The sequence below is a fragment of the Phlebotomus papatasi genome, chromosome 1 (genome assembly GCF_024763615.1).
Source record: "Phlebotomus papatasi isolate M1 chromosome 1, Ppap_2.1, whole genome shotgun sequence".
Classification (NCBI taxonomy): Eukaryota; Metazoa; Arthropoda; class Insecta; order Diptera; family Psychodidae; genus Phlebotomus; species Phlebotomus papatasi.
In genome coordinates, this window is record NC_077222.1 from 75779833 (window position 1) to 75792102 (window position 12270).

Sequence of the window (12270 nt, forward strand, 5' to 3'; positions counted from 1 at the left end):
CACTAAAGATTCCAAGTCGCTATCTCTAACTGTTTGACCCAAGAACCTATGGATAAGCCTTTTCCATAGAGATATCATTTAGAGATACTAAAACCTAATGGCTATTCTTCCTAAAGAGAATTGACTTATAATTTTGGTATATTTCTAAATTGTGCATTAAAATCTATCTAAAAATACATGAGGGGAGGTGGGGCTACTTTGACCTGTGGGGCAACATTGTTATACGATTTTTTCGCAGATTTCTAATAGAAACTGGGCTTAAACATGATGTAATTTGGACAGACAAAATAATTGTGGATCTAAATAAAATAATTGTAATAACCAGCTTCATTTAAAAATAGACGAAACAGTCGTATAACAATCTAGCGCCACAGCTCAAAGTAGTCCCACTTCCCCCTAATTCATAAAAAATTCCAAATCAAACGAGAATTAGGAGTTAAATTTATTTGAGCCGCGATGCAGTACCTGCCAAAATTTTGTAGTTTGTTTAAATTAAGCTTAAGTCTTTTCTAAGATTTTGATACCCCTGATTTGGTTTTTGGACACGACGACGGCCAGGTGGACAGATAGACAAACATCATTACTCAGAAAAAAATTATTGTGGACATGTAAGGAGGTGAAAAAATCGACAGATTATAGGGGAAAAGGGACAGATAATCCTAACCGGCTTATGTTAGCTAACTCGGAGTGCATGCAAATTCGATTTAGAGCTGAAATTGTGAGTCGCCATTCAGTTATCTTGAATCAAATTCGTGAAATTATACAAATTTTGTATTTAAACCAAAATATCAAGGATTGGGATGAACTGGCACAAAAGTAATATATGGGTGAAATGTAGACCAGAATATACTCTATAATTTTCCTATAGAACATGATCTCATCGATTACTCAGAAGCCAAGATAAGCGAGGTTTTTTGTTTCTTAACTTTTTTTTTCATCCAGAGTGCCCCAAGTGTTCATTTGTTGAATTTCAACTATATCAAAGAATTGTTGTATTTTGTGGGACTTTCCATTTAAAACCATATTTTAAGTGTCTTTGTGGAGTAGAGGCAGTCAAATTGGCATCTGAGTGATTTCAAAGCGCTATTATGGGAAAAATCAATTTTTTCACACTTAAACGACAAAATCGGAGTGATAGCGTAGTCTGAGCGGAAAATGATGTATGGACAAAATGTAGAGACAAATGCCCTCTACAATTATGTCGAAGTAATCATCAAAATCGGTTCAGCGACAGTCGAGATAATTGAGGTTATGTGATATTAAAATTTGTTTTTTGATTGTGGCGCCCCTGGTGTTGGTCCTACGTAGTTCAAATATTTTAGAAAGTTGTAGCATTTGGTGAGATCTTTCGTTTAAGCCCTCATTCATCAAAATCGGTCAAATAGAACCGGAGATATGATTTTTTGAATTTTGTGAACTTTGACCCCTCATATCTCCGGTTCTATTGAAACCACAGCGCACATTTGCACCATTTTGGAAACGTCCTAGACTGGACTACAACATACTAAAATTTCATTAACTTGCACAAAGGAATTTTTGAGAAAAATGATTTTGAATTTCGATGAATTTTTACGCTATCGCAGCGCCACCTATGGGGACTTTTTGAACTTCCATCTGAAAGTGCTCATCGAGACGAAACCAAAAAGGTAAAATTTAGGTCGCTATGTTAATTAGAACCGGAGATAGAGGCCGGTCAATATTCGAACTTTGACCCCTTATAGCTCGGGTCAGGGGTTTTGGATCGACTTAAGTTTTTTTTTTGTTTGATAGGTATAATCAACGGCTACAACATACTAAAATTTCAGCCCGATTGCATAAGGAATTTTTGAGTTATTTAACTTTTAAGATTTAAAAATTTTCTTTTTAACAATAGCACCCCTAGCGGTAGTTTTACGAACTTGCGATGTTAGAAGGGGAAGTGGCATTTCACGAGAGCTTTCCGAAAAGCCCCCATTTTTTAAATTCTGACAATTAGAACCGGAGTTATGGCCATTTTAAGAAATTTTTTTTGGACCCTTATAGCTCGGATCAGGGGGGTCGGGTGACCTTAAGTTTGGTATTGATGGAAAGCCCTAAGGCCCAGCTATAACATTCTAAAATTTGAGCCCGATCGATGCCATAGGGGCGGAGCCATTAAGAAAACAAAAAAAGGGTGGTATTCAAAATGGCGGAAGGAGGGGTGGGGGGTCAATGCACCAAGTTGCAATTTTCATACGATATATAACCTCTGCCGAAAACCGCAAGTCGATATCTCTTTTAGTTTAGGAGCTATTAAGCTCCAAAGAGCGGCCGGACGGACGGACGGACGGACGGACGGACGAACGGACGGACGGGAACGGTTTTTAGCCATTCATATATTCGTGATCAGGAAGTGTCAAAACACATTCTGGCAAAGTTTGGGGCCAATCGGAGGACATGAGATTTTGTTAGGATTATAGTAGGTGAGATTGTTAAGAATCTCACCTAATACGCTACCTTCGGATGACATAAGGTTCAAACAACTTTTTTTTTCATTATATTTTTGATTAATTTCACCCATAACAACATTAATATTTTAATTTTTAATAGCTAGTCCAATGCCTCAAATTTTCAGAAAAGAGCTGTAGGTCAAATCCATTAAGAATTAAAAAAAAATAATAAGTCGTCCGAAGGTAGCGTGCTTTCTCCTACTGCTCTTTCTGTGGATTTCGAGCAGTAATAAAGCAGTCATGCCGAGCCGAGACATCGAAAAAATGTACCGGATACCGAAACATTACTATTTTAAAAGTAGTTTTTCCTAATAGTTAAAAGAATTCAGCAGTTGTGCTCCTTCACTCATATAGTGAATGTAAAAAAGGGGATAAAGTAATCAAAGAACCATTCCTGTCTGCTGGAAAGCGGGGAAAACTTCCAGTCTAACTTTTCCCACGAAAGGTACACATGCGGCTTTTGAAGAGAACATAAATGTTGGTTTCGCACTTCAGTTGCACAAAGTACTTTGCGTAGCAAGGTTGTGTTTGGGGTGTTTTTGGGGGAAAAAAGCACAACGCCGAAAACATCGCATAATACTGGAGATTGTGGGGTGTTTGGGCTAAATTAAACATTGACAAATATTTGAGTGACTGCGTGTGAAATTGACATGAAAAAGAATTCAATAAATATTTAAGTTTCTCCTTTTGTACCAGAAAAAAGGCAAAAGTTTGTACCGCGAAAATTGGTGGGAAAATTTATGTGGAGTTGCCGAATAAGGCAAAAAAGCCCCCAAGAAGTTTATTCAAATTCAACTTTAGCCCTGTGTATGTGCAAATTGTCGTGATGAAAATTTAATGATTTCATTTTCCTCTCCTTCCTCACATTGTTGCCTTGTCTGTGGCGAGCATGATTTTTGAGTGAAGAAAAGATATGATAAAATGTTAGGAATGTGTCAGGGAGGGAAAAATTGAATCATTCTGGAGAAATTTGTAAACTCTTCCCTGGTGAATTGCACAAAAGGAGCAGTATGGGTATGGAGAAGTAACAAAAAGGACATTTTGGAGGATGGGACAACTGTTTGGATGTGAAGAAAATGAACCAAAGTTTTCTCCTCTCTCTATCGCTCTCTCTCTCTGTGTTCGTCAAATAAATCGCCCAGAATGTCACATGTGGAGTAATCCCTGAGATTCATCCCCTCAATGGGGGTATTTTTAGCTGGGAATCTCAATTGTGTCAAACATAAAGAATCTCTTCTATCGCAAGTCCCTCAATCTCCTTTCCTCATCTCACCGGGAATTTTCTATTTTCCCCATCTGTGGTGGTAGAAATTTGTTTGACTCAAATGACATAGAAAAGTAAACCATTCAAGTCATTTTTCTCCCAAAAAAAAGTTCAAAAAAAGTCTCAAGAGATCCTTCAAAATAGATTTAAGTCTCAGAGATTTAGCATGAGAACTTTCTTCATTCACATCCAATCCCTCTCCTCAATTTTCTTTCAAATGACCAAACTATCTGGATATTGTTTGGGGCACTCCATTAAGGGTCCACCAGGAAAAAAAAACTCAAACAATATATAAATCCCATGGATGGAGAGAAGATCAGGCAAGTTTCGATAGATAAACTTCCACCAGGGGGTTTGTTCATTATTGAAAATGGTTAAGGGAAGAGTTTGGAAAATTCACTTGTGGCGGAAGAGAATGGAAAACTTTATGTTATAGTTGCAACAGCAGCGACCAACTCTGTTGTGTCTGGTTGTTTGTCCAAAAAAGCAAGAAATGCCGCAAGGCATTAAATCAGTGTTAAAAGTTTGTCCATTTTCGTGGACTGTGCCAAAGGAAGTTTTCATGTACTTTTCCACTCTGAATGAAACTATCTTCCTCTTATGTAGTTGCTCCTTATAAACGAAACAATAAAAGCCACACTAACTGTTGCTACACACTTTTAAAGTGTTTCACACTCCAACAAGACCATCACATTGGAATCTCAGTCCATAATTTTCAATTGTACACTTTCTGAAAATCACATTTAATTCCTTTATGTCTTGAGATTTTTCGTCAATTTGGCACTTCATCAGGGGGTATTATGCACCTCTACATATTGAGGGCAGTGGAGATGCCTGGTGGGAGGTTTTCATCGTCCAACTTTCATCTGGGATGAAAATGAATTTGAAATAAGTGAAGTGAAAATCTTCTTCTATGATTAACACAAATTCTCCTCCACCCCCATTTTCCATTATACCCTAACCATATCTGAGTGCTGTGAAATTTTCACGGTCTTTCCCATGCAAAGAAGACTTTTTTGCCACCCTTCTTATCATACCAAGTGAATTTTCGTTGAGCGTGAAAGTTTTTCTTGGCACTGCCAGGGTTTGAGTGGGAACGAAAGCTCCGCGCAAGGATGGCAAAAAAATTAACTTTTCACATTAATTGAATTACCATTGGAGGACACTCTTTCACTCAACGGCCAGAAAAAAAAGCCCGTGAGACGAAAAACGGTGAAAAAGGGCCCTTCAAAGTGGGTGCAAAATTCTAGGAATTGTCACTGAGGTGGAGAATGAAGATGAAAGTAATGAGAAGACCCTTGGTACTTTGTTTTCCCTTTCAGCGTACGACTCAGCTTTTAATTCCCATTTGGTCACCATTAATACCATCGTGTGGCAATTTCCCACACTCCTTCGAGTGGAAAATCGTCTCATGAGATTGCCTAATGTCATATTTATTTAGGTTGGGAAAAGAGTGTGGTTTCCCCTCCTGAAGGCATCATCAAAAAAGACGACAAGGCATTCCTTCCCCATCCCCATCTCCATAAAACCTTTCGTGGTAAAAACGCAGAGAAATTTCTAATTGAATTGTGTATTTAGAGGGAGTTTGGCAAAATGGACTTTTCAAGTGATGATCTTAAAGCTAGTGTGTCAAGGGGAAAAACAGTGGCAAACAGTGAAAATATTTTATGAAGTTCTCCAAAACATTATTCCTGACATAAAAATTAATTTATTATTCACAACGGACAAACAGGAAAATCTCTTGGGTTCCCCCCCAGTATTACATTATGAAAGAGTGAAGAGAGTTTCGAAAATATAGAGTAAAACATTTTCCCACCCTCTGAGGAAAAGTGGGAGGAGACATTAAAAATTAAGAGAGTGCTTGGAGCTAAAATGAATCTAATTTTTGTCATTGTCAGCTTTTGTGGATACTATTTTCAAGGTAATAAATCATTTATAGATTTATGTCTAAGTACCTCCTTTCCCGAACAATCCATTCTATTCCAAATGAAAACCACATTTCTATGAATTTATAAATATACAAAATTTTAAACATCATTGACTTATTTTATCGAATATAATTCTAATTCTAAATTATTATATTATTTTAAACGATGTTATTAAGTGATATTCTATATTTATTTAGTATTTAATTTAAGCTAAATATCAAATATTAATACATGTATAGGGTGGAATCACCACTTCTCACCAATGCCCCACTTCTCGCCACTTGAAATCTTTATTTTTCACGATATATGAAATAAATGAGCCGCAAAGTTATTTGTAACAAAGATTTGTAGTAAAGATTTTCTCTTATTATTGGCTAAGTGCTCGATTTGCGTTTGAGCATTAATTTCGTGGTTAAAAAACAATCTAAGAGAAAAGTTGTACTTGGACAAAAATATAGCTAATAAAATTCTCTATCAAACTCATAAAACAGATTGTTAGGGACAGACCTAGTTTTCGAGATATTTTTGATTAAAGTTGCTAAAAAGTTCGATTTTTCCATGTTTTCTGACATATATGAGACTATAGCGCCCCTGGTGTCAGTTTCACGAACTCCATCTGTCCAAAGAATTATCGGGCATCTAAAGGAGAACAAATGTTCCCATATTAAGAAATAAATCGGTTCAGCAGAATCGGAGATATATGCACACAAGTATGAAAAAACGGCAAAAACAATTGTGCCTAGATTCCAGGCGCAAAAACAAAATGAAATCAAAATGATAAGTATTTTCGTAAATCATTTGGCCCTAGGAATAGAAAAAATAGCATGAGAACAAAAAAAAGTTTAAAATTGTTGCAGTGTAATTATTCGTTTTGGATTTAAAATTTTGAGCATTTTTTAGAGCCATATTTTAAGCAAGTGCATCGAATTCAATATTTCTTACCAAATATAACAAGTGCCATCACATTTTTATCGAACAAAATTTACATTTTTGGGTAAATAATCTGTCTGTTGAATATTTAATTACATACAGAATACATAAAATTTGTATTTAGTTAATTAATATTTCAATTAATATAATATAATTTTTATATAAAAATGTGGTATGGCGGAAAGTGTTAATGTTTTGAATTTTTACCTTCTGTCGCCATTGCTTTTCAATAGGCGACTTTGTAGATTCACTTTGTAGATTCTCAGTTGTCAAATCTGCTTTTTTTACTTTCTGCAATAGTCTTATAATTTGATTTCCCAAATAAAAGCGAAGAAAATCATTTAAAGTGAGTAATAACATGGTGATCATGAGGAAAAGAAATGCTAAATATATTCTTTTTATAGCATTGCCTAAAATAATAGAGTTTGGACGTTTCCAAGAGGGTGGCGAGAAGTGGTTACAAAACTGGCGAAAAGTGGTAAAAAGTGGCGACAATGTGGTTATTTTGTATTGTTAATAAAACATTTTTTTAAGTTGTCCAGCGCTAAATTGGAGTACTACTTTTTTGACGAATCAAGAGCCAATACATCTCAATAACTTTGTGTCAAAATTGAGTTATCTTATAATGAGGGTTCAAAAGTTATAATCAAATTAATTTCAAATTTTCCTAAAACTGACGATAAGTGGTAACTCAACCCTACAGTTTAAATTTTGTTATTTTTTATCATCTTCTTTCTTATATTTTCTTACTTTTATTAAAAGGTGAAACTAAAACATGCAACAGAAGGAAAGGTTTACTTTTATGGGACTGTTCTGTAAACTATACAAGTTTTAATTGTGTACAAAAATCCATTAGCTTTAGTTGTCACGGGGTTACGTGGATCTTACAATTTTTATATAAATAATGTTAAATATAAAATTTTTATTTATTGTTTTCTGTATAATATTACAACATGTCAAGAATATTTATTTTAAGTTTTGAAACAATTCGCAAAAAAATTATACGAGATAGGGTCTTTAAAAATTTCTGTCACTTACGGTCAGCCAGAAGGAACCGTTTTTAAGTCAAAACCCATTTTTTGAAATCGGCAGTCATGTTTTCTGCAAAACTAATGCCACGTTTTTTTTATTTTTTCACACTTCTTTTAGACAAAATAATTTAGTATTTGAAAAGATATTTTCTTTTTCTCCAATTACCGCTTATTTTACAAGACGCAAAGTGATGTAAAACATATCGAAAACCATATACAGTCGAGTTCCTCAAATTTGAACGACAGTTGAATTCACAATGTAAAATTTGAGGTAATGTGAACAAAGTTTTGAGTGAAGTCTGAATTACAACCATTTTTCTGTGATGTTTCGTTAATATTATCGTATTTTATTAACTTCCTCAAAAAATTCCATTTATTTCACAATAAATTACATTGATATAGGGTAATGTGATATAATTTGGAATTAGTGTAACAAGTTGGACAATTCGCCGGTATAAGTTGGACATGGCATTTTTCTTGATAAATACAGCATAAAATTTGTTTTTAAGCACAAGGAACCAAATTATAAAACTAAAGCATTAAAAATATACAAATAAAAACGAAGTACTAAATTTATCAAGACAAAAAGCCCTGTCCAAATTGTACCATTGTCCAACTTGTACCACTGTCCAACTTGTACCACTTTACCCTATTATCTAAAATTATTTTTCTTAAGTTAGGTTAAATGCATTTCACATGAATTCCATCACGTTTAAAAGTTAAATATTATTTTTAGTATGATTTAAGCCACTTCTACTATTTAATATTATATAATTTAATATAACAAAATGTAATGAGTTATTAAAGTAACTGAATTCGATACACAAGAAATATCTAAATTGATACACCCCTTAGCAAGCGAAATGTCAAAGTTTGGTATGGGGCTCCTGGTTAATATTTTTCGTTATAAATAGATTTTTTTTTAAATACGCATTTTGGAGAAAAACAGAAACCTAAGTAAAATATTTCTCTTACAATCGTCAATAACGAGATATATAAACATTAATGAAGTAAAATTTAATCAAACTTCGTTTAGATCTGAAGTTTGTAACCTGTTAGAATTTTTTTTTATATTCGTGCAAAACTTTTCAGTGGAAAATCAATTAGATTCTCTTGTTATCAAGAGGAAGTTTTCTTTGAAAAGAAAATCATGCCAGGGGAATACGAAATGAGAATTTTTTGGAATACTTTTTTCACAGGAAAATAATCCTTCATACTCATATTGAGGGCATCTTTCTAAAACCGAAGAAGGAAATTGTTCCAAGTGCTTTTGTGAGTCACCAACCATGCTATATCCACCGATGCAATCTCCTTGCATAATCTTCGCACACTTGTAATTCTCAATCTCTCAAATGAAAGTTCTCACTCTCCTTTTGTATATGTATGGTAAAGTATAATGTATACGACGATAACGCCAACGATAAAATGATGACGCGGAGGGATGAGAAATTCATCTACTATATATAGGGAAAAGTGAATGAGAGTTGGAGCAGATGGTGGTCGTCTGCAGGACGCTACTATATGCAAATTGCTCTGACAACGACATCCTATAAAATCCTTAGATTACAACATTTAGAGACACAACGTACCAAATATACATCGACAGAGCCCATTAGCAAGTAATGCAGCTTCTCTCAACTTTGCTCGCAATTCAGACCTCGTTCTCACTTAGGTTTCGTAACCAAGTGAAACGTTTCCACTGAAAATTTCTGCAAATTTTCACCCATTAGCTCAGAATCAAAATACCATTGCAGTTTATTCTTCAAGCTTTTGCTCCAGTTACTTCTATAAACATAAATACTTTACAAGTAGATATTTTTGCTTTGAAAATTTTCAACATTGCGAACTTTTTCATTGAATAATTGAAGCTTCATTACTCTTCATTATTTTTCCTCCTTTTGACACACCCTCATTGTGGAATCAAAAAGACGCTGAAGTAGTTATCTGTCTGAGAAGTATGAATAATTAATAAATTTTCTGCACGGACAGTACCATGAGGATGAAATTTGCTTCATTGTGGGAATAATTAGTCGAAACACCAGACAACACTGCTGGTGCATCTGAATTATTTTACACTCTTTATGAGTGTAATATAGCGATTAACTAAATTACACATCACGAGAGACTTACCAAAGTGACGCTTGATTGAAAGCTATAAAAATACTCGAGTCACATGAAAATAATACTAACTTCGTTATTGTACTGTTTTTTTTTTCTTTAAATCACTAACTCTATTGAATTTATTGAATCATACAGACTATATTTTTTATACAAAACTTCAACTTTAGCAATATTTCAGTATTCTATATCGATTTGGTATAACCTTCATATGCGGAGAAAGAATGATATTATATACACAAACAAAGTTTAACATACAAATTTCAAAATTACACATTCAAATCTATTTATTTTAAAACATGATATAATCCAACGTAATTTGTACTACATAAAAAGAGTAATAAGAAACTATAATTAATTTTCTTAATATGACCTATAGCTCTTTTGCTCTAAAAATCTGAATGAAGATGGACACATTTATTTCGAAAAGCTTTAGGAAGTTTTCTATTAAGAAAAACTATTTTATTTATATAAAAAATTGGAACAAAGTTAAAAATATAGCAAGTATTATAACTTTATAAAAAAATTTAAAAGCTATTTTTTCTAATTTAACCTATTTCCTATTATTTGAATTTTTAAGTTCTTAGAGGATATATATCAGATTTATTTGTTTTATTATTAAATTTAAATTTTACGAAATTTATCTTTATATCTTGACCTAAAATCATTATATTCCTTAGCGCTTAAAACTCAAGAAGGGAACTATATAAGAGAGCTTATGCAAAATTTCAAACATGTTCTAAGTTTGAAATATATTATTTTTAAAAATTCAAAAATTGTGTCACTTATTCTTTAGAAGAATTGCTTTTAAACCCTAAAATATAGTTTACCATATTTAATCCTCTAAAATTATACCTAATACATTTAAAATGAAATAAAGATATAGGGGTAGGCTTTCAGGCTTCGCACGCACTCTGGTTTGGAACAATTCATATTTTTCCCATATTCTTTTAAAGAATCTGGACTTATGTTATCTGACCTTGTGGCAATGTATTTTAATAACCAAAAACGCGTTATAGACCTTTTTTAAACTTCTTTATTTCCTCTTCTTACTACGTTTCGGAGATTGGTTGTCTCCTTCCTCAGGTATGGGTAGGTATCGGAAAGTTTTAATCAGGTTTATAGGGAATTACTTGGACAATTACATATATTTGGATTTCATATATCACCTTTTGGAACAATATTACCATTTGGACGGTTTGACACAAAACCCACCCAAACCTACCTATTCCTGAGGAAGGAGACAACCAATCTTCGAAATGTAGTGAGAGGAAGAAATAGAGAAGTTTAAAAAAGGTCTATAGGGGAATGTAGGCATGGTTTGAACAGAGTTGCGAGTTTTCTCTTTGTTTGCAAAGAGCTGACTTACCAATCCTCATCTCGTCTCATGAGCTTCATAATTATCTATCTTATGGCTAAGAAATGACGAACTAGCTCTTTGTAAACAAAGAGAAAATTTGCGTTGTTTGAAGGTTCACTCTGTGAGAACCATGCCTACATTCCCCTACCGTGTTTTTTTCACTATAAATAATCCAAAGAGACCAAGAATACAATTTATTTCAATATCTAGTATTAAGACACACATTTCCTAAAAAAAAATAGGTAAAATATCAAGTGTTAGAAGGCAGAGTGTGTGCGAAGCCTGATAGCTTTCCCCTAAATATTACTTTGTATGCTATATCAACACACAAAGTTTCTTAAAGTTCTTAAAAACCCTTTCAGATCCCTACCAAATATTTTTCAGACCTAAGATTTGAAATACCTGTGTGAACATTACAAAAAATAACAAAACATTGAAAAAAATAAGATGAATTTTCTCAATAATTCTGGTATTGATACGCTTTTATCTGAGATTCTGTACAATCTCAGTTAGATCATCCAATGTATAGGTCATCTTCAAAAATTGCAGACCCCCACAAGAGTTAATACAACTCATTTTCAGATTATTATTTCAGAGGATGAGATGCCTCTCGAACATTTACTATCTTGAGTGACTTTTCATTGACTTAAGACTTTTGTTATCAAGAGATTTAATCACCACACGAAGTATTAATGAAAAATGTAATGACAATGACACAATAACTTTAATTGACTTGCAAGGATTGCAAAATAAGTAATAAATGTAATTAAATAAAGATCAAACTTATCAAGAGTGATCATATACTAAGGGCCCAAACAAACTTGGGCTCCTCGAAAATATTTAGCCTAAAAATTTGGCAATAACGGATAAGGCAAAGGAAATTTATGCAAGGGACCTCTAATCTTTACTGCCGAATTTTACAGACTAAATATTCTTGAGGATTAGCCCGAGTCTTTTTGGGTCGAGAGAATGGTACTAAATAATTGACTATATTATTTATGATTGTACCTTTTATTCAAATTTACCAGTTCACCTAACTTTCGTTCAACGTAAGCTTATTTATTTAGTGATAAAATCATATAACTTATAGCATTTTAACCAGATTAAATTAAACCAAAAATTTATTAATTACAACATTGCAATGATACCATCAATATTGGAGTTTCCCACT

The 12270-nt window shown here is 33.4% G+C and overlaps 1 protein-coding gene across 2 annotated transcripts in view; it reads left to right on the top strand.

Moving 5' to 3' along the window:
• The first annotated feature begins 2961 nt into the window (after positions 1 to 2961).
• The window catches only part of LOC129803688 (uncharacterized), a 32601-nt gene continuing 23292 nt past the window's right edge, over positions 2962 to 12270 (top strand). Inside the window, exons 1-2 of one of the 2 annotated variants that reach the window (XM_055850445.1) lie at positions 2962 to 3275; positions 5311 to 5653. In XM_055850445.1, the coding sequence (XP_055706420.1) occupies positions 5605 to 5653 (49 nt within the window). In that variant the 5' untranslated portion in view covers positions 2962 to 3275; positions 5311 to 5604. Of the gene's footprint in view, positions 3276 to 5173; positions 5654 to 12270 lie in introns of both variants that reach the window. The other variant, XM_055850437.1, reaches the window with a different exon arrangement.